The sequence below is a fragment of the Anguilla rostrata genome, chromosome 3, assembly GCF_018555375.3.
Source record: "Anguilla rostrata isolate EN2019 chromosome 3, ASM1855537v3, whole genome shotgun sequence".
NCBI classification, from domain to species: domain Eukaryota; kingdom Metazoa; phylum Chordata; class Actinopteri; order Anguilliformes; family Anguillidae; genus Anguilla; species Anguilla rostrata.
In genome coordinates, this window is record NC_057935.1 from 66521725 (window position 1) to 66544606 (window position 22882).

Consider the following 22882-nt stretch of genomic DNA (forward strand, 5'->3'; position numbering starts at 1 on the left):
ATCCTTCACTGGCCGGCCCGGTGTAAAGTAAAGGTAGAATGGATGTAACAGAAATGTAATAAGAAATATATCACAGCAAATCAAATGGGTTGAGCAGGTTACAGCTGGGGAAAAACACTAGCTGAGAATATAGAGTCCAAATGAGTGGTACTGTAGTAAAGTGTGCAGTTTAAAAGGGCAGGGTGGTGTGTCTGGAGCTGCAGACTGCGTAGTGGTGTGGGCATGACCCAGGGGAGGGACAGGGTTACAGCGGTCCACGACCACAGAGGGAAGGATGGGGCTAGAGCAGTCTGCGACCACAGAGGGAAGAATGGGGCTAGAGCGGTCTGTGACCACAGAGTGAGGGACAGGGCTAGAGCAGTCTGCAACCACAGAGTGAGGGACAGGGATAGAGCGATCTGCAACCACAGAGCTAGGGACGGGGCTAGAGCGGTCTGCAACCACAGAGCGAGGGACAGGGCTAGAGCAGTCTGCAACCACAGAGCGAGGGACAGGCTAGAGCGGTCTGCAACCAGAGCAGGGACAGGGCTAGAGCGGTCTGTGACAGAGCGAGGGACAGGGCTAGAGCAGTCTGCTACCACAGAGCGAGGGACAGGGCTAGAGCGGTCTGCAACCACAGAGCGAGGGACAGGGATAGAGCGGTCTGCAACCACAGAGCGAGGGACGGGGCTAGAGCGGTCTGTAACCGCAGAGCGAGGGACAGGGCTGGAGCGATCTCATGAACTCAAAGCTAGAGGAGAAGGGTAGAGAGAGATAGTAGTACATCAAAGTAGTACAACGTGGGGCGATATAGCTCAGGAGGTAAGACTGATTGTATGGCAGTCAGAGGGTTGCCGGTTCAAACCCCGCCCTGGGCATGTCGAAGTGTCCTTGAGCAAGACACATAACCCCTAACCTCTAACTGCTCTGGCGAATGAGAGGCATCAATTGTAAAGCGCTTTGGATAAAAGCGCTATATAAATGCAGTCCATCCATTTACCATCAAATAATTTTAATATACTTATATAAAATTTGTTAATATACTCTGAAGATCTGCCTACTCTGGAAATCTCTACAACTGCCAATATCAAGGACAGGGAGACTTGTGTGGGCCAGCAAACATTGCGCAGGTAATTATCCTTAGGTTGAATTCGTGCTAAATTTTTATACGAGCATCCAAGGATAAATCAGAAGTCATTTGAAATCCCACGAGTTTGAAGGACTCTGCCCATTCAACAGGTTTACCAATATCTGCAAACGCTGAAAGGGTCAGCGCATTGCCTGGTCGTCTGAAAGTCATCAACCAGTATTTCGCATTCATGTTTTTTTTTTTTTTTTTTAAGTGAGGGACGTGGACAGTTTGTTTCGCCCCGGGGTACTTCAGCGCCCATCCCGCGGTGAGCTCTACCGCGAAACAGCCCCACGACGAGCAAGGTCTTCTGCATACTTCGCTGAACACACCCCGACTAGGACACGTGTGTGTAAAGACCGCTCACACACACGGTTGCAAACAGTAGGGGAGGCAGAACGGAACCCTAGGGGAGCCTAGCAACAATTGCCCGTGGTTCTGAAAAACCCTTTCCCCATTTCACAGTTGACTTGCCGTGCTCCAAATAGCTCCTGATAATGAGCCGGGCGGGCTGGGAAACGCCAGGATCTTTTCCCGTTTGAAAGTTGAAAAGTCAAGAACATGTATATCAACATAAGCTTGGCTTATATTCCTCCGACCGCCCAAATAAATGAAAAAGATAATTTAATGTATTAATCATTGAAAAAAAAAATAGCTGCTACCTTTATATAGTCTAGCGCACATGCCTTTGTTGTGATATTCAGAAAAGATATTTTAGTCTGAGACAGTGCATCGCGGAACCTTTCAGACTCTTTATTGTGGCCCAGAACCTCATTATTTCTTTGTTTACTTATTCGCAAAAAGGTAAATAATGGCGGCATTCATAATCAAGCCGGCAGCCGAAGCACCGCAAATTGCCTCAATCTGAATATCAATCTCTTTAGTAATTCACCGGCCCCGAGCGAGCCCGCGGCACATGCTGCAGGGTGCGCACCATAACCAAAGGCAGGCTCGCACACACACACACACGCACACACACACACACTCATACACACACACACACACACGCACGCGCACACGCACACGCACACACACACGCACACACACACATGCTGCAGGGTACGCACCATAACCAAAGGCAGGCTCACACACACACACACACACACACACACACACACGCACCCCACACATGCTGCAGGGTACGCATCATAACCAAAGGCAGTCTCGCACACACGCACACACACACACACACACACACACACGCACACACACACATGCTGCAGGGTACGCATCATAACCAAAGGCAGTCTCGCACACACACGCACACACACACTCACACACATGCTGCAGGGTACGCATCATAACCAAAGGCAGTCTCGCACACACACGCACACACACACACACACACACACACACACACGCACACGCACACACACACACTCATACACATGCTGCAGGGTACGCATCATAACCGAAGGCAGTCTCGGGCCCAGCGGCCCCCTGACTGACCAACCGCCGCAGACGCACACACACACACACACGCACCACCACACTCACACATGCACAACAACACATGCGCCCGCACTCACACACACACCACGCACGACCACACAACCAGCAACAACAGCTGTTTTTTTTCCATGTTCATTAAGGGAAATGGGCTGCTCTCCCTCCCTCTCTCTCTCTCCCTCCCTCCCTCCCTCCCTCTCTCCTCTCTCTCTCTCCCCCCCCCCCCCCTGTGCCGGGCGGTTGGCTTGGTAAGGCCGGGGAGGCTCAGTCGCCCGGCGTCGGGCGGATGGGCGAGGCTTCGCACGCCGCCGTGTGTGACAGCGCTCTCAGGAGCGGAACGCTCCTCAAGTCGCGCTTCCTGCTGTAATTACTGGCGGGGGGGGGCGACAGGAAGGGCTCGGCCGAGACTGTCGCCGCTTGTTATGTTGCCTCTGCAAACAGCCCCCCCTCCTCGTCCCCCTCCCCCCCCTCCTCCCACCCCCCCTTTCTCTGAATGCCCTTCTTTCTGCCCGGCTTCTTGAAATCACCTTTCCGTCCCTTAACTCTTTTTTTTCCCCGCTGTGGAGATCGCGGGACAATGGCCACCGGCGTTTAATTGGCGGGGGAAAAAAGGAGGCCTGCCGCGTAAGCAGGTTCCAGCGGGGCCTGAAAGTCGCGGAGGGCTTTGATTTGCCGCTCCCCCGAAAGGACGGGCCCCCGGGCTGACGCCCCCGCCGCGCCCGCTTGACCTTGGACCTTAAATGCGGCCATCGATCCGGCGGCGAATTGCTCCAGACCGTCGATCTGCGCCGTGCCTTCGATCGTAAGACATTGAGAATGGACGGCGAATACGCAAAAAAAAAAGAAACGAGACGATGGAATGACTGGAGGAGCAGTTTCCCAAACACAGAAATTTGTTTTTGTTTTTTTTTCGCGGATCTCGGGGGAACAGCGTGGAAGGAACGCGCTTGTCTCCGCTTTGCATAAGTTGCTTCATTTGTCACTAAATGCATTTTCCCTTCCCCAGTAGATGAAAGAATTCTTTGAGTATTTTGGTCTGAACAATCATGTGCATATTATCTTTGAAAGATGCATATTTGTTCCGTCATGTTGGTTGCAAATTCATTTCCAGCTAAAATATTTTCTGTATTTGCCCGTTAGGGTATCATATGAAATACAAAGTGCTTCTTTTAAAATCCAAAAAAAATGATCCCCTTATCAGAGATCATAGTGATATTCTAGATTTAGATTTTCCTTTCAAATTTCCTAAACTAATTTTAAAGAACCTCATTAAAATATTAATCAAAGATCACATTGTTTAGTGTCAGATTTACCTATATGAGGTATACCTTTATAAAGCTCACATAAAAAACACACTGTCATTTTTTAAACTTGTGAGTAGCCCAATCAGGATTGTGACCCGGTATTTAGTCTCAGTGCTGTGAAACAATATTTAGGACGGTCGTCTTGAGGAGGGCATTGAGATATCGTGCGATCGTTGTTCCTTAAGCAGGTTTTCGAGGGCAGTGCCTGGTAACTGACACTGAAATTACATTTCATTACAGGCATTAGACTCTATCCAGAGCGACTTACACACTTCATGCATTTTACATTGTATCCATTTAAGCGATATATACTGAAGCAATTCCGGTTAAGTACCTTGCTCAAGGGTACAACGGCAGTGTCCTACCCGGGAATCGAACCTGCGACCTTTCGGTTACAAGCCCAGTTCCTTACCCACTGTGCTACACTCCATCCATATGACATTCATTAATATGCAAATATGTGTTTGATCCCGACACACAATGAAGTTAGCAGCAGCGATGCTTCACGTGCGGCGGGGACGCGATATATCAAGCTTCTATTAATTTCGTCCGATCCTCGCTCTCTTGACAGCCCGATGATCTCGCACTTGAGTTATGCTCCGGGTGGGATAATGTGTGAATTTATGTAAACTCCTGAAATGTCTTAAATCGGAGCCAAGGCCGTGGCAGCCGGGGGGCTCACCGGCGGCGGCAGAGGTTCTTGGCAGTAATTGAACTTCATTGACTAATACTTGGGTCTCTCGGCATAATTGGCCTGGAATCCACTGCGGCTCATTTTCCAATAATTGCATGTTCAAGAGCCTGTTGACGGGCTTAAAGAATGAGGCTCATAATTTGCGAATAAATCATACGATTTCATCGGCATCTTTTTCGCTCTAGAAAGCCCCAGCGGTGGGCGAGTCCTCGAGAGGTGGGGTGTTATCTCATCCCAAATGCCCCCAACACCTCCTGCTACCCCCCCCCCCCACTTCCCCAATCCCCCACCTCACCCCCACCCCCACCCTCACCCCAACCTTCAGCCTGCTCAGTATCATGCAGACTAGCCTAAGGCTAAGGCTCCTGGTTTCCATAGCGATCCAAAAATAGGAGGAATCAGTTCAAAACCTGCATTGGAGTATGGCCACTTCGTACGACACCTTTAAACCCTGCATACCCAACAGCTCTCCGGGGCCAGGGTTGAGGACCCCTGCCCTAGCTGTTCAGTGTCAGTGAACGTCAATAGACCATATGCTTGTGTTAGCCGTTTTCAGATGCTTACAGTAGCGCCTTGCAGCAGTTACATATCCGATACACCACTCCAGTGGAACTCTAACTCTAGCTGGAGGGCTGCAGTGTCTGCTGGTTTTGGGGGTGTTCTCAGCACCAGTGGTTCATTTACAGTCATTGATTGGCTAATGAATCCACACACACCTTGTTCTCGAGGCCTCAATTGGCAGCTGATTGAGAGGAAAACAGAAAAAACCTGCAGACACCGCGGCCCTCTTGGGATTCATTTTGACACCCCTGCTATATATCATGGATACTCAAATCTGGCCCTCGAAACCAAGTCCGGCCCTGGTTTTCTTCTCTCCCAAATAATCAAGTGAACAATAAATGCTGCTGATTGGCCAGACTGTGTTCACACCTGACTCCCAGGTAAAGTAAGGGTGAGAAACCAGCAGTTCTTGGGCCCTCGAAGGACCGTGATTCAAATAACAGGGCCATACACTCTGGAGCAGTGATAAGTTTAATTTGGGAGCAATAACTCTAGCTACTTTTTGATAAGCTTTAAAGTAAATGTCACTTGATATTTATGGAAACTTTGGAGAGAGGGAGCATATGTTAATATGTTTGCCATTCACAGCATATCAAATGTTCTCTCAGTAGGCCAGATGTAGACTATTACAATGAGTCAGCAGGATACAATTACAGGGTTTGCATATTGTATTGAAAATCTAAAATATCCATTGGCAGCATATCTGAATCCCTCATCATTAAGCGTGTAATTAAATCAGAGAGGTGTTACTTAAAACTTTTCATCTTGGAAATAAGTTCAGCGAGAAGGAATTATTTTTTCAATGAAATGGAAATAAATGAAGGTTGCAGACACGGCACCTGAACAATGGCGCGCTTCTAGGAGTCTCAGCCAGAGCTCACCAGAAATATCCTATTCTTTTGCCATGATGATTACAGCCTCTGTCCAGCCTGTCTGTTGGTTTATTTTTAAACTCTTAATTAACCAGGTACCCCTTCATTACTGATGTGGCATATGTTCTTTAACTGTTTCAATAGCATGCATCATTTGCATTATATTTATAGCTTAGGGATATACTGTATAGTGCCTGTCACTGTAATAATGCAGCTAGATCATATCACATCCAGTGATTGATTAAAAAAAAATATTCCACTGATTGATAATAATAATAATAAGTGTGTCTTATATTCATACTGCAATGTACCTTGGTAATTGGATCTCATTTACTGTTAAGGTAGAGCGACATTTCTTTCTTCTTGTGTGGATATGCAGCACATATCCAACTTGAACTGCATAATTTTTGTAAATGAACATTTCTCTTGTTGACTGGCAGGGCAATTATTTTTGCAGTATTGAATTGCTTCCATGTAAGGAATAACATTTATAAAGCTTACAAGAATATGCATTCCCCCCCCCCCCCCCCCACATACATTCTTATTTGTTATCTTCTGTTGAAAATTATTGTGTTATTTAATCTAGAAATATTTATTGTTTGAATTCCCGAGTGCGTGCCATATGACACTCTGTTGACGCTAACGCTAGTTGACGCTGCTCGATGATGGGCTGCCAGCTACTGTTTTAACACGGCGCGTCTGTCATCGCGTTCGCGCTGACGACGCCATTATCCGGAAACGCGTTCATTTGACGGGGAAGGCTGGCCGCATTCATAAAAATAAAACACTTCTGCACTTGCCTTTCTCAATTTGTTTTTAAAGTTGCGGTTTTTGGTCTCGGTATACCCTATATTTCAAAATCATTTCCGGACCAGACGAACGTCTTCTAATTGTGACAGTTACTCTCGGAGCCTGCCCGGGGATTACGATTAGCGTAGCCGCGAGACAAACGAGCACGCGGAGACACGGGGGGGGGGGGGGGGGGGGGGGAGGACGCGCGCACGGGGTCTGCCTCCGAGCCGAATGCGTGCTTCGTGCTGAATGATGAATCGTGACACGGAAACAAGCCGCACGCGCTCAGCAGGGTTCCGCACTCAGCGGGGGGGCTGTCGACGCGCAGAAGCACGCAGCGCACGACCTCGTGCGCTTTCAAGGCGACCTTGGCGGTTTCTTCGAAAGACGCGGCCGCGTGCGGTTGTGCGCGCGTCATCTTGAGCCGAGCGGCCCGGCGAGGGGTCGCCGAAAAAAGAAGCGGGGCACGAAAAACGACGCAGTGCCCGCCCACCTAGTCCCGACTGTCACCGCTCTGTAATTCGATGTTTTCGTCTTGGCAGATGATGCGCAAATGACACCCTAGGCTTCGACGGTAAAGCGTTTTTTTTTCTTCTTCTTCTTCTTTTATTTTGCGTTCAGGAACTCCACGTACTGCATGAAGGTGTCCATGTCCCTGACCGTGGAGGACAACGACGACGGCCTGTGCTTCAACAGCAAGATACGCCACCTGGAGAAGGCCGAGATCACCAAGAGCAAGACCATCACCTGCCCCGACATCGACGATTACCTGGCTCCGTACAAGCAGCCCCTGATGACTTGGTATAAGGTAATGAACGTAATAACCGCTATGCTAACTCAGTAGCCACAGCCTGAACAGTGGGGGCTGTACAGGCGTATGAGGAGAGTGGAAATCATTGCCAGTGAATGCAGGTGGTAGCTGTGTCTCCATAGCAGCAGCGATACCTGACTTAGACAGCGTGACTCAGACTGCCTCCCATCGCTGTGCTTTTTTTACATTTTTTTTTATTGCCCGCTGCATAAGAGCCAGACAATGTTATCTGAACCCTCAAAGAAGCTCTGTGAATTCTTTCATGTTCCTAACCCGAGGGCACTCTGGTAGTAGCTCTGAAACTCAACGGTAATCCTTTAGCTGGAAACACGGGATGGAAATTGTGCTGGCAAATAAGGAATGGATAGGCATGTCATTATTTATTTTCACAGGAGAATTCCAGTGTATATCGAGGACAGCTTTTGATTTGCATATAATCCATATCCCCCCCCACTGTCTGTTCGGTGAGGCAGCTCAAACTGAGCTCTTTTGTTCGTTGGTACAGCGACACTACCCGACCCCAGGTAACCCACGACCGATTTCAACCAGTCAATTAACCTCACAGGGACCTGAAAGCGTATGCGTGCGGCGTAGGTGCGGAAGCAGACGGTCCGGTGCCGCGCGGTTCCGTTCACGCGTTCCTTCCCCCGCCGCCAGGAGTGCCAGAAGAAGACCTGGCGGAGCTCCGTGGTGGTGAACACCACCAGCGTGTGGATCCCCGAGGTGGAGGAGGAGGACGGAGGGAACTACACCTGCGAGCTGACGTACGGCAGCCGGGTGGTGCGGCGGACCACGGAGCTGAAAGTGACAGGTAGGGACTACCGCCAAAATCGCCAAAACCAGACGGGCTCTCTCCTCTTTGTGCATGTTCACGGGTGAGGTGTTATTTATGTGCTTGTCTGTGTGTGTGTGCGTGTGTATGTGTGTGTGTGTTGGTGTATGTTTGTGTGTGTGAGTGCGTGTGTGTGTGTGTGTGTGTTGGTGTATGTTTGTGTGTGTGAGTGCGGCGTGTGTGTGTGTGTTGGTGTATGTTTGTGTGTGCGTGAGTGTGTGCGCACGTGCGTGTTCATGTTTGGTTGTGTGGGATGCATGCTGGGAGATGCTGGAGAGAGGGTGTGAGTACGTGTCTGAATGACGTTTTTCTGAGCTGGACCGTACAGAGCAAGCTGACGGTTGTGGGATAAAGTTTTCTGATGGCGCCCGTACGAAGCCGTCTGGCAGGGATCTTGCTGACGCGGTCCGAAGGCAGGCGGCCCTCTCGCTGCGTCGCGGACTGCAGAGTGGGGCTCAGGGATGACTCTGAGTAAATGAGATATTGGGGCGAGCCGCATTGGGACACTGCGGAGCGCCTTCTGAAGCGTTATTTATCACCCCGCCGTTTCCGGGCCGGGCCCGAGCGTCAGAGCGTCGCCCGGCCGCATAAACTCCGGCCTCCGCCGTGATGCCGCGCGCATTTATTTATCCCCCTTTTTCTTTTTTTTGGGTTTTGGGCTCCTGCCACCACCCCACCCCCCCCCCACCCCGTCCCCGTCCCTGTCCCCAGGTCAGAACAGCAGGCCCCAGGGCCCCCACGCAGGGTCCTGGATGGGCAAGTAATAGCTGCCAATCACAGTCTGAAATAACCACCCCCCCCCCCCCCCGTTCACTTAGTGTACCCGCCTACCCCCCCAACCCTGAACCCGGGCAGAGGGCTTGATCTGCCATCGCTGGCCCGCACACCCGCCATCCTCAGAACCAACGACGCTCGGCGATCTGATCCCGCAGTCAGTGCACACACCCGGCGCTGGAACCGATCCGGATCACATTACCCAGCGCCTCGCTTTCAGGGGTCAGGGAATCATTTTCCAGCTTTCCATCACGCATCGGCACAGATGTTTTTAGGTTTATTTTTTATTTTTTTGATTCACTCCGGAAAATGTGCACTATGAATTCCGTCCGTGACCTGTTTGTAAACGGTGGAAAAACAAAAAAATATTGATTGACTTGAGTACTCGACACGCCTTGCTGAAACCACAAATCCGGCACGGGTGTATAGATGGGGGACGTTCCACGGGGTACACGCAATACAGTACAGCATTGCACCTTGGGAAGGGGTGTGCGGAATCCTAGTCCACAGTACGGAGGTGTGGGACACGCCGAGTGTTCCTGATTTAATGAGCATCCGGCCAATCACAGGGCATCGCTTCCCATCGCTTCCCACAGTGCTGTGCGTGAGGGAGTGCTTTAATACTGGAGGGAAGGGCTGGGTTCCTCAGGGTTTGAGCCTCGGGAACATACCGTATGAAAGGCCTGGAACCTTCTTCCATAGTGAGTGAGTGAGTGAGGGAATGTACATGTATGTGTGTGTGTGTGTGTGTGTGTGTGTGTGTGCTATATGGCCATGTGGGCATTTCTTTGCCCCTTACATGTGAACATAAAGGGGGCACCACATTGAGAAAGATGTTCCATACCAGCTTACAATGAACAGCATGATAAAGAGCTGTTGAAAAGTAGCAGATGTGTTTTTGCACCCTGTGCAAGCTCTCCTCACAGGTTGAGCAGTACATGGTTTCTGCTGTATAGTGATTCTAGTTTGAGTTGCATAAAGCAAGAACAGTAATACAGTTGTATCTTCTCAATATGCAGTAATTCTCTTATATATTGCATGCCTGTGCACTACGTTTCCCATAAACCTCTGTTCTCAAATATGTGCATTCAGCGCATATGTACGGAGCCCGTGCTGGGAATGCGGGACGATGTGTGGCAGTGCCACGGGGTGCCACTGCCTCCTGTTTGTCTCCGTGCGGCCCTGTAATGCCTCCTCGTTATTTTCGCCGTATTCCGGTGTGACGCGGTGCGAATTGGTGCCGCCCCAACCGAGGGGCACTTGGGGGGCGGCTGCCGCATTACGGCACAGCAATGGGGAACGGGGGAATGCAAAAACCCAGCTCACATTCAGACCCACACACACAAAAAAAATGACAATGTCTGGGAAAAAAATGCTCACTCTCTCTCTCTCTCTTTCTGTTCCTCTCTTTCTCTCCCTCTCTACAGCCTGCTGCGTGGAGATTAACATTTAAAACACATTCCACAGTGAAATAGCTCTTATTCAAGAACACTGAGTTCTGGGTAAATGTAACAATCATCATCATTTCTGCGAGGTACAAGGCAGAACAGCCATGCGTGTTATGACCCTGGAGTTATTTGTAACACTTTTTCGGCTGAATTAGTTGGTACCATGAATTGTGAAATATACGATCACACCCCCCCCCCCTCCCGTCCTCCACCCCACCCCAAGGAGGTTTTTTGTGATTTCAGTCTGTGCTACCTTGGAATCAATGTGTATTTGCCATGACTTAAATGCCTCCTAATCCATCTTAAAGTAGGCTGTGCTGCTCTGAAACTTTTTGCACATGATACAGTAGTGGGGGTTTCCAGAATCTCAACTTTACTATTCGTGAACCTTGTAGAATTGGGAACATTTACTTAACAGATATTATAGTTAATAATAAATCGTTCAAATAGATGTTGGCTAAACACAACAGAGCCTTTGAAAAAAGCAGTTTGTATGGCAAGGAAAGACATCACAGCTAATTATTTGATTGGTGCCCCCCCCCCCCCCATTATGGTGGATGCCTATGAGTGGCTGGGAGATGAGCACTGATAAATAGGCCCGGGGCACACCATCTGTAAGCCCAAAGAATTATTCCATCTGGTCTCGGAGAAGACGTTGTAATCACGACGACACGGGAGCCTGCGACCATCAGAAATCACGTTTACTGACTCGCTGGTGCAGTTCTTACTTTCAGTCATGAGATTTACTGTCGGTAATGTTATTGCCCAGGTGTACATTAAAGTTTGAATCCCCTAAGTATCCTTCAGATTCTGGGTATAAGCTACAAACCACGCAGGACGTACTGTACCCCGTCCTAAACTTTGGAGGAATTAATTTAATGTAAGCGTAATAATGTGAGTTGCTCAACTCCAGAATTGAAACACGAGATGTGCTGTGTTTTATGAGTATAGGCCTTTATGCCTGGTGCATACATGAAGTGAAATTATAACACCTCAGTAAGGATCACACCTTAGTAAATAAAAAATAAAAATGAGCTTTCTTAGTTTTTTTTTTTTTTTGCGCTGTGAGCGCTGTTATTATTATCATTAAGCTCTGCTAGCCATTTGCTGGTACCTAGTTTACCTTGCTGTGAACCTTTCACTAATACATCACTGGTAAGATGTAAGTGTCTCGTACTAATGCCTGTATTTATCTTTTACTCCTGTTGTGAAAATGGCTGCTCTGTGAACCTCAATTCTCCCAGCTGCCATTTTAGCTTTAGGCTGCAAATGCGGACATATATCCAAATGCTGGCATTCTTATGAGACAATTTTATAACATGAACATTGTCTTAATACAGTGTACGGATATGGACTGTGCAATGCTACAACGTGGGCATTGTCCAATCCCAGCTTCTCTTTGCTGTGTAAATATTTGCTGTTGGTGCACATCTGTTTAGAGCAAAGGAACAATTCTGTAGAAAAACCGTCAGGGAAAAGAAAAAAAAAAAAACCCCCATTTTACTTCACTGAACGCTGGCTTCAAATATAGTCCTCTCTGCCTTTCCAGGTGAATCAGAGTGACGTATCGCCCCCTTCCGAACTCCTCTCGGTCCCATTTGTTCCGGGCCAACGGAACCTGAGACGGGGGGGGCGGTGGCGAAGGATTTTGTTTGCTTGAGCAGTGCGGACGTGGTTCGGCCGTTGCCGCGGGATACGCGCCGCCGCGCGGAGGAGCCGTTGCCGCGGAGGCCGAGGCGCCGCGGTTACGCACCGAGTTACGGGCGAGCGGAGCGGACGGCTGCGAGTGACGCGTCTGTTTTAACACGGGCTGACGCCGCGACGCGTCCCGAACGCGCGAGGGCTGTCAGGGGCCCTTACGCCGCGCGGCTGTGCTCTGTTCACCGCGACCCCGGCCCGGTCCGACTGAACGTGAACCATCTCTGAACACGAGCCCTTCGCCTCAGCAGAGCGAGGCCTGCGATAAGGGGGATGAAGGACAGGACGGGGAGCGGGGGGGGGGGGGGGGGCGACCGAGGATGTATGGCCTGTCAGAAGACGCCTCTGCGGCCTGTTTGTCTCCGTACACGCCCCTAACACCGGCGAGCCGTGAACACGTTGTGTGATGGAACGTGAGGCCAGGGCGTTTAATAACGCCGCCCCTCATCGTGTCGGCCCGTCACGTCACCTTCAGTCCGGACGCTGGCGGGAGGGTGGGGGGGTGGGGGGTTGGGGGGGGGGGGCAGGGGAGTCCAGGGACGTGGGCGGGCCGCTCGCCACTCAGACGTCTCCCTCCGCACGCTCACTCGCCCCCCCACTCCGCCCATCCAACCCCTCCGGGCCATCTCAGGGTGCAGGGAGGGAAACATTTCACGTTCTGTAGCGAAATTGATTTCGGCGAGAGAGAGAGAGAAAAAAACAAAAACAAAAAAAATGCCCCCCAGTTCCCGGCTAGACTGGCTGCCAGGCCATCTGCAGAAACAGAAACAGACTTTTTTTTTTTTTTTCTTCGCCTTGGTTTTATTCCCCCCTCCAAAAGTGACACCCTAAGGTCGTTTTGAGAGAACTGTGGCACTGATTTTTCTAAACCAGAGAATGATATAAACGCTTATCGCGGGGGTGAGTCGAGGCAGTGGAGACAAATAGATTCTGAGGGCGAGTTCAGAACGTTGTATTTTTCCGCGTGGCATTTATAACCATTTATTGGAAACCGAGTGGAAAAAGGTGTCACGCCTCGAAACGCTGATGAATCTCGGACTTGCTTTGAGGTTCACGCCACTGGCATGCATGAGGAGGCAATGACAGAGTGTACTGACCTTGTGGACTGAAGGGTTTACGCGCGATTTGTCGCTGCGGTGCAGTGGGGCGGAAGTTCGCGCGGGGGCGTCGTCTTCTTCACTAATGGTTTAAGTGCTCCCGGAATTAGAAGTCGCTCCGACCTCTGAATCGTGCCCCAGGTCACGGCACATTCGTTATTTGGGGGGCGAGTTGATACCCAGCGATCACACAGCGAACGGGACCGCGGTGGTCTTAAGCCTGATTCAGCCAGTGAGTCGGAAAATTAGCAGCATGACTGGCCTCGTTTTTTTTTTCCCCATCGACGGAAAGATGCGCTCAGTCATTGCACAAGCAAATTGCATTATATCATCTACGGATGTTCCCTGGGCGTAGCCGAGGTGTTCCAGTTTATTTGCTCTAAATCGGAATCTATGTAAATCCGGTGGGATTACACACGGGGGCTCGGGACGTTACCACGGGATGGTTACTAATGTGCGCCCGGCTCCTCTCCAGGTGCTCTCCGAATCGCGCGTGATCTTTTTGAGCCTCGTCAGCTCGTAAATTTTAACCGCGTTAAATTCACTGGGCCAATGACAGCGCAAGAACATCTCTGTTAAGGCATCCTCATTACTCTCACACCTTTTAATTGGAATGAAGATGCTGTTCCTGATAGTTGCCTCAGCGGCTGTGTTCAGGAGTGTGGCTTTTCACACAATGAGTTGCCGGATATTTTCGCTGTCACTTAATACAGATACGTTGCACCCCCCCATCTCACCGCCACTGTCCTTGCTACGGTCGGTTTAGACCAGGGGGGGTCCAACCTTACCCAGAAAAGGACCAATGTGGGTGCAGGTTTTTTGTTTTAGCCCAGCACTACAACATCTGATTCAACTAAATAACTATTCATGGTCTTCAGTCTAGACCTCGATGAGTACAAATCACGCAACTCAATGCCGGGCTGAAGCAAAAACATGAACTCACACCGACCCTTTTCAGCTAAGACTGAACGCCCCTGGTTTAGACGAAGCGAAAAGATACAGTCTGTTCTCTCTTTTCTTTTTTTTAACCTTATCTTTAACTTCTTTTCATTGCGATTCACGTCATGCTAACACAGGCCAACGCTCCCCTTACTCCCTGAGCCGTTCATAATGAAGACACGTTATCAAAAGTGAGCAGGCATTACACATATTGACTGGTAGTTTAGTAATGAAATCAGCAATGCCGTGTCATTACCATTCATAGAAGTCTTCACACGGATAATTGGCACATCAATGCAACCTAATTATTGAAGCGCTCCGTATAGCTCAGGGGGACGCTGACCTGAAGGTTGACGTAAAGCTTTCCAACGGCACATTGTCAACGATTTTAAGTCTATATCATTTACCGTGACAGGGCCGCGATAAACAGCGCTGTCATCTTCCTCTATTAATAGAATGGGGGGTGAGCGGGACTGGAGTCACTAAAGAAAAATACTCTCTTTCCTTTTAATCTGAACCCGGGATCTCAAATTCAGCTCCTGGAGGGCCGCTGTGTCTGCTGCTCTCTGATTTGTTCCTGCACTTAAGTGCTTAATTGAAGCCATTGATTGGGTAATGAGTCTTCACACCTTGTTTCCAAGGCCTAAATTGGCTGCTGATTGGAAGGAAATCACAAAAATCCAGCAGAGGCTTCGCCCCTCCAGGACCGGAGTCTGAGACCCGGAGGCCCAAACAAACCAAAAGTGGGGAAATTCGTTTAAAAAGAGGCTTGTGCTGAGGTGATGTGAATATGACTGTGGAATACACAAGTAAGTGAGAAAAAAAAAAAAACGACGTTCTATGCATTCACTAGACCACAAAATTGGTCTAGTTCAGGGGTATCCAATCTTATCCGAATTGGACTGGTGTGGAGGCTGGTTTTTTGTTTTAGCCTAACACTACGACGCCTGAATCTACTTATCGATGTATTGACTGAAGACTACGATTAGTTAATCAGCTGAATCAGGTGTCGTAGAGCTGGGCTAAAACAAAAAAAAACCTGCACCCACACCGGCCCTTTTCAGATAAGATCGGACACCCCTTGTCTAGTTCTGCTCTCTAAAACTGGCATCCATAGTCTCCAGTGATTTTCATCATATCGCCATGGGGAGGTTGCAGTACATATTTCTTCCTCTCGAGTGGTCACAGGCTAGGGTGCTTTGAAATTACATAGCGCTGAAGTTTTGGCAGGAGATATTCAGTTTATGCTATGCTAAAATGTGCAAGATCCCACCAACTGCTTAGCACAGAGTAGTGTGAATCAGCTACTGAACCTGTCAGTAGTTTCTTCAAAAAAGCCATGCTATTTACTGCCATCACTTACTTTATATAGATGATTAAATCATTAATGTGATAAAGTCAATTATTGTTCCGTGGGGCTGCGTTGGAGGGGTTATGTTTGTGGGTCATCAGAAAAAAAGAGCCCCAGATTGTTAAAATTACCTGGTGGGGGCAACTCTCCTCTCCCGGATTTCGAAAAAATGTGGTAACAGCAGCTCTGTACGTATCGATCTATTGCCTTCGATTGTCACAATCCACTACCCCCAGCACATTTCCCCCAGCACCGTATGCTTGAGCTCTAACCACAGATACACCAATCACGACCTCTGGGGACGTTGCTGTGTTTTCCTTTCTTTCCTACAGAATGGGGACCGTGTCTCCCCGTTGTACATGAAGCCCCCTGTGTTACAGTACAGCGCAGCTCTTCTGCCCCGCCCGATTCGCTTGCCCCGCCCGATTCGCCTCCCCGATTTAAAAATTCTCAAAGGGATTTTGTACAACTGATCCGGTAAGAAGATTTAGCAGGGTGGAAATGAACGTCGCTTTTTTTTTCATGCTGTGGGTATCTAGGTCTGAATACCTGCTTGTCCACAGAGAGTAGGATCTGCACGAACACAGACATGCACACGCACACACACAAAAACGCACACAGGACTGCTCTACCTGATGTTTCTACTTTTACGCGGCAAATACCGCACATTTTCACATTTCCTTTTCAAATTTAGCAGATGCACTTATCCAGAAAAACTTACACAGATTACATTTTTACAAACAATCGATTTACACAGCGCTTACTGTACCAAAGCAATTCAGGTTAAGTGCTCTGCTTAAGGATACAATGGCAAATTCCCCAACTGAGGCTCGAACCCCAGTTTGCCAAGCATTATACTGCATTGCAAACAAATAGGGCACACTGCATGAACCCAACACATTATTCTCATACCGGATCAACCCTAAAGATGGATATTTTAACGTAAACCCTCCCCAGGAAGGACACTTTTGAGGAACAAATCTTTTCTGTGTCCACAACGCAGTAAGGATTTAGTGACAGAGAACTTCCTTTCCCCCCTTTCTAATTGGTATTTTAATACCAAAATTTATTTACTCTTAACTCGGATAGCAGCGAATCCATTTGTGGAGAAAGGGAGCTATTTGTCTGTGTTGAAATCGCAGGAGGGGGGGCGAGGTTGGCTTTTGTGAAGAGGAATCCGGCAACGCTTTCTTGTGTACAGCTCATTTGTCAAGGTAATAGATGCCGCACCACCGACCCCTTGGCTTTCTGTGGAGAGCCCTGCTTTGCAACTGTCTTGCAAATGGAATGTTAGCATAGCATCCACAGCTACAGCCCATTAGCCTTCCTCCAGGGGCTCTTTTGGTCACTTGTTAAGAACGACACTGGAAAACATTACCGTAAATTAAAGCACATTTGGAAAGATGTTGCCATCAAAGGTTGACGTTTCAGTTTGATGGGGGGGGGAGGGGGCTCGACTGTCACGCTATTGGGTCTGTCGTGGGGTTTAGTGAAGGTTCATATAATTTCATCAGGATTTCTGAACCGTGAGTTCTTAGAGCTTAGAGTTATTGACTCTCCGAAATAACACTGAATTCAAATATCTGTGCCGCAATCACCCCCTCTCTATAGAAATGATTAAAATTTCTAAAATGAATGTCATGAACAGGAAAAAAAAAGGTGAATGCACCTGATGATTGCAGATAAAGTTTGAATAATAGATCACAGGGCACAGCGGTGGGCAATTTAACGGATTGCCAATTTGACCTTTTTTTTTTGGTACAGGGCGAGTGTATATCAAAGGAATGTTAGTTTGTGCTAATGGCACTGTGTGTTTGGTAGCTGCAGCTCCGGGTGTTGTCATCCTCATATGGGTGATAAAAAATGAGCCTGTAAGCCTTTTCACACATGCAGCCTTCGCCAGAAATTCAGCAAAAGTTGCTCCAGCAATTCTCCGCCTTAAGACCTTGTAACAATTATGGACATGTTCCGCTTCGCTGTTGCACAAAGACTTGGCTCAAGCGTGAAAAACTCGACTTATTTCACTAAAGCATCCATCCAGCTGCATTGAATCTTACTAATATTGCAAATTAGAAAGTAAACGGAACATGTACATACAGCAAGAAAATGGTAGCCTACCTTACTTATTAGCCACACAGTGCATGCTTATACTTATAGTTTTATAGTGTTATACAGTCACATGAAATGGCCTGTATGTGTGCTTGCACATTAAAATTCTGTTTAGATTTATTCTTCTTCATTGCCAAGCGATTTTTAATTTTAACTGGCTTCCCTGGCAAGTAAGCGAAATCACGTCATACTTTGTTGGAACTGTGTACATCTTGGCTATGCTCCTGACCTACTTCGATAGCTCTTCTGGAGTGTTTGACAACCACTTGTTCAGACGACAGTCACTGGTATTGTTGTGTCAGTGCTATCAGCCTCTTAAAAATAACAGGTAGTAGCTAGCGTCACCAGAAAAGTTAATGCGGCAATGTTCCGTGTTCCAAAACAGCCAGGGGAACGGTAACTGCTCGCGCAAAACTAGTCTTTCGGTTAGCTCCCATTATTCTGTGTAATCTAATGTCAGACATGGACCTGCGCTACACAATTGCTAAGATGATTTGTTAATTCTTTTGGCAGAACTGTGATTATCCCTTCAGGCTGTCGCATATCACAAAATTACACAATGCACTCTCAAGTTCTCCCGGAGAAAAATAAGAGGCACAAAAAGAGAATCTGCCAAACAAACAGTGGTGCATAGCTATCAGTGTCTACTCTCAACTTCCGTGTGTGAATATTAATGGTCTGATTTTTAACGAGTAGGCAAACCTCTCAAGGAGTTTGTCAGTGCTTTTCAGGAACGGAGTTGGATGGTTTTCCATACTCCCCGAAGGTCTCTCTTTCTGGTTGAGTTGTCTGGAGGAGGGGTGTTGGGAAATTCGAAAGTTCATTGCGCTCGATCATTTTTCGAGCGACCCAGAGTTTGTCTAGGTCATCATGCAGCTGAGAATTCAACCAGATAAAATCCCGTATCTGTAGCTGGCTTATGAACTTCAAACTGTTGCCAGGAGACAAAAAAAAAGCTGTTTTATTTCCACTGTGAGCATTCAAGATTAGAACCCGGCGGTGTGCGAGCAAAGATAATAAGAGAATTTAAATATTTAAGCTGTAATCATGGGTGTGCCTGGACAGGCTTTTTCCGGCTTCTCACTGTGAAAATAATTTGCAATAGGTGGATCTTTGGATTTTTATATCCAAAAAAAAAAGTTCACAGAACTAGAGAAACTTTGTAGGGAACCAGCCTTGTTTGGCTGGTATTACCACTGACACCTATGTTGGCTGTCATGTATCGAACCATAAATGGACGTGTTTATTTTAAGGCAGAGCATCAAAGATATTTCACGATGATACGCAGGATAGAATCAGGTTGTGGTTATAGCCTGGCGTACCTGAAATATTTATGCCTGTGTTCCTGTTCATTGTTTACCTTTCTTTTTTTTACCTGGGAAAGAATGTAACCCTGAAAAAGCTTCTTCCTACTCTGCCGGTTCCATTTTCAGTCAGAACACAAAGCTCTTTAAAAATGTAAACAACCATTTATGAAATGTTGGTTTCCCAATCAAATTACTGGGGAAGGATCAAATGAACTGCCTGAAATATCCATTTATCTGTGTCATAACGCTGCATCTTGGTTGCCATATTGGTCAGGTTTATTTTCTTCTTTTTGATCAACCAACCCCAAAAAAAAAAAAAATTCCCGCTTGTGTCCATCCAGATTACCTCAGTGCAAATGGCTTTCTAACAGTGTGCAGGGGCACAGATGAAACTGTGACAGTCTGTGACACCCCCTTTTAATTACTCTGGCCCGAAACGTGGCCACTTCCTCTGATTAATCAATCTGTGTGGTCTACCGCCTCACAATTCATCAGGAGGTGTGTATCGCACCTCAAACATTTGAGCACAGTGGTGTAATGTATCCCTGTAAATGTCCGTCAACTGAAAGTGTGTGAGCACATTTCAATTCCAGACACCCACCCCCCCACCCCACCCCACCCCCTGGGCAATCACAGGAGTCATATTTCAAAATGGCTGTAAACCTGCTTAAGAAACAATTTGTCAGTCGTGATTGCCTTTTAAAAGTCAGGTGTCAGTCACCGGTATTTAGTTAAACTCATGCAGGAAAGACATACGGCGTCGCCCACTTAAAATGGAGAAAATGTAAACTTAACTGCAGACAGTTTATAATGCAGAAGCATTGACTCTTTATAAAAGAAACATTAACATTTGATTACAGTTCGTTTTCCCTCTGTTCACCACAGGGTTCAGACGTTAATAGGTTTGTACTGTGTAAACAACGGTTACTTGGAGCAGCTAACGAAATACGCGATTACTGCATACGATTTACATGTGGACATTACTGAACTTTGTAGATGGTTTTGATTATATGTTTAGCGCTCTCGATATATAATTACCACGTATTTGATTTTATAATTTGTTTCCCCTGATTTCGTCAAATAATTCAAATGTACTGCTGGCTTACTGATTATGCAAGGTACCTGTTTAAAAATAGCTTGTTAACAATTCGTATTCCAGCCAGCAATGGCTTTATGGTCATTTTTATTAGCAAAATAAGTGGGTTGCCATCCCAGGCGGTTGGAGGATAGGAATAGAACAAAACGCTCCCTAGACTGTTGGTAAAAATGACAAGGCAAGATGAGCTGAGTGGTCTGTTCTGCTCATAAAACATCCTTATGTTTTTTATGCTTTTATGGTTGGTTTAAGCATTCCCTGGAGGCCCGAAATATGATATTATCTGCTTTAAGTGAGACAGTTTTTTTTTATTTTTTTGTTTTCGTGCAAATACTATTTTATTAAAACGTGTTTTGTTTTTTTGTTTTTTATTCCAAATTTAGAATGACTTACAGTAATGAGGCCTGTCACATCTGCAGCATCTGCGACATCAATTTCCCCGACCGCGCGCACGTGAGCATGTGCGGTGCGTCCTCGTCTTTAATCTGCGCAGTCTGCCAGCACTTCTCCTCCCTCGACACCCCCACCCACCAGCTGAGCAGCGCAGTCAGTGTGGGCCGCTCGAACACTGGCACCGCTGTAAGTCACCCCGGACGGGAACATCTGCTAAATGAACGTAATATAACGCTCAGACGGAAATCGCAGAGCTCCCCCCGAACCAATCGGAGGAGGCGCCAGCGAATGACGAGGCGAAATATACGTGCCCCGCCAGCCGAAAAACCTCCCCACCTCGGCAACTCGAAGCCAATTATTCACCGTCCTGCGGGCCTGCGCTGGCATGGCTCACGTTCAGTATCGAAACAACAGGGCGCATCGCCGCATTGAGTACAAGAGCTTCTACTGCGGTCTTTCCTAAACTATGGGACGGAACCCAGAATGGGTCGCCGGAGCGTATGAGGTGGGTCCCGGAATGAGTCTGTTGTCCCCTAGGCTATGCTAGTATGTGTATTTGATGGGTCCCTGAAAGGTACTAAATTTCTCATTTGGCTGCCAAAATTTAAAAGTTTGGGAAGGTAGGGTGGCACTAAGTGGGTGATGGAAATAGGTATTAGCATTTGGGTAATTGATAGCCTCTTTGGCTGGCAAATATACAGGTATATAGACTGTAGAGGTGGCTAAAAATTATCGCACTTAGTCTCATTTGAAGTTTTAAATGCATGCAAGGATTGAAGCACTGAGTGGATCCCAGGGTTGGGGTGAATTCTACTTCACTTCGGCAAAGTAGCTTAAATTCAAGTGAACTGAAAAATGGCCATAATGTTCTGTAATGCTATCACTGTTAATTGACTGAGCTTCAGTGAATTTCCTCAACTGAAATGGAATTGAAACATGGTGGGCACAGTACATTTGTTCTCACCAACTGCGACTAGGAATGACCTCTACATTTCAGAGCAAGGGCCACTGTTTGCTGCCTCTGATGTCACGGTTACAGACACCTTTTCATACCAAAAGCAAGCTCATAATATCTTATTTTTATTCAAATTACTACTAAAATTGGCTCCTTTTGAAATATGCTGGTTTGCACTGATATTCTGATGTAATGGTAAATGGTAAATGGACTGCATTTATATAGCGCTTTTATCCAAAGCGCTTTACAATTGATGCCTCTCATTCGCCAGAGCAGTTAGGGGTTAGGGGTTAGGTGTCTTGCTCAAGGACACTTCGACATGCCAGGGCGGGGTTTGAACCGGCAACCCTCCGACTGCCAGACAATCGGTCTTACCTCCTGAGCTATGTCGCCCCTATGTCACACAGTCTCTGTTGTGAAACAAATGAATTACATGTCACACAAATTAATTGTGCTTGTCCTTTTTTTATAGCATTGCTGGTCCAGTTCCACACATTCTGCACGCCCTAGAATAGCGTCCTTAGCATAGCTGTAATCACCCAGGGGAGGTGGTGGCTGGACAGTGTCTATGTCGTGCACGTGTATAACACGGGCCTAATTCCGGCCGGTCCCGTACAGGAGTCCCTTTTCAGCGTGTGTGTGGGGGGGGTAAAGCTGGAGTAACGGGCCCTGAATGGGGCCCTTGTGTGGGCAGAGCCCGAGCCAGATGGACCTTCCTTCCCCTCCTTTGGTCTCGGATTTGGACTGGCGCTGTTTTGGCGGGCGGCGGTTATGGGTAAAAGTGGGCGGGGCGGCGTGGCACACAAAGGGCCGCGTTGTGTGGCGGTGCCCCCCCCCGGCGTCACCACGGTAACACTTCCACGGCTCTCTCTAAGACGGGGAAGATTGATACACGCTGACGCGCGGTGACGGTCTGAGTTATCGCGTGGCCCGCGACCTTTCCCCCCGCAAGCCTGGCCAATCGGGACGCGCGGGATGGACCTCCCCGATGAGTCAGCGATTCCCGCGCCATACCCCGTCCCGCCCCGTCCCGCCCCACCCCCCCTCTGGCCTTGCCAGTGCATGTCTTCCTTCTCACCCCTGGAGAACAAATAGACGGGGTAGCATTATGGTTGGTCAATTTAAAAAACTTGTAAAACAAATGCAAAATGTACATATTTTATATTTTCATGAGAGTTGGCACAAAAGGAATGCAGTATGCTAACACCATAACCATTATAACTCTGCTACGCGGAGTGATTTTTCTTTGTTATTTTTAAATGCATATAAGCAATTAGATATTACCTGCACAT

At 47.8% G+C, this 22882-nt stretch overlaps 1 protein-coding gene across 4 annotated transcripts in view; it reads left to right on the forward strand.

Annotated features, from left to right (window-relative positions):
* il1rapl2 (interleukin 1 receptor accessory protein-like 2) overlaps positions 1-22882 on the forward strand; it is a 324225-nt gene that overhangs the window by 222443 nt on the left and 78900 nt on the right. For all 4 annotated transcript variants that reach the window (XM_064329375.1, XM_064329376.1, XM_064329377.1 and 1 more), the window contains 2 exons: positions 7402-7588; positions 8249-8402. In XM_064329375.1, the coding sequence (XP_064185445.1) occupies positions 7402-7588; positions 8249-8402 (341 nt within the window). The remainder of the gene's footprint in view (positions 1-7401; positions 7589-8248; positions 8403-22882) is intronic.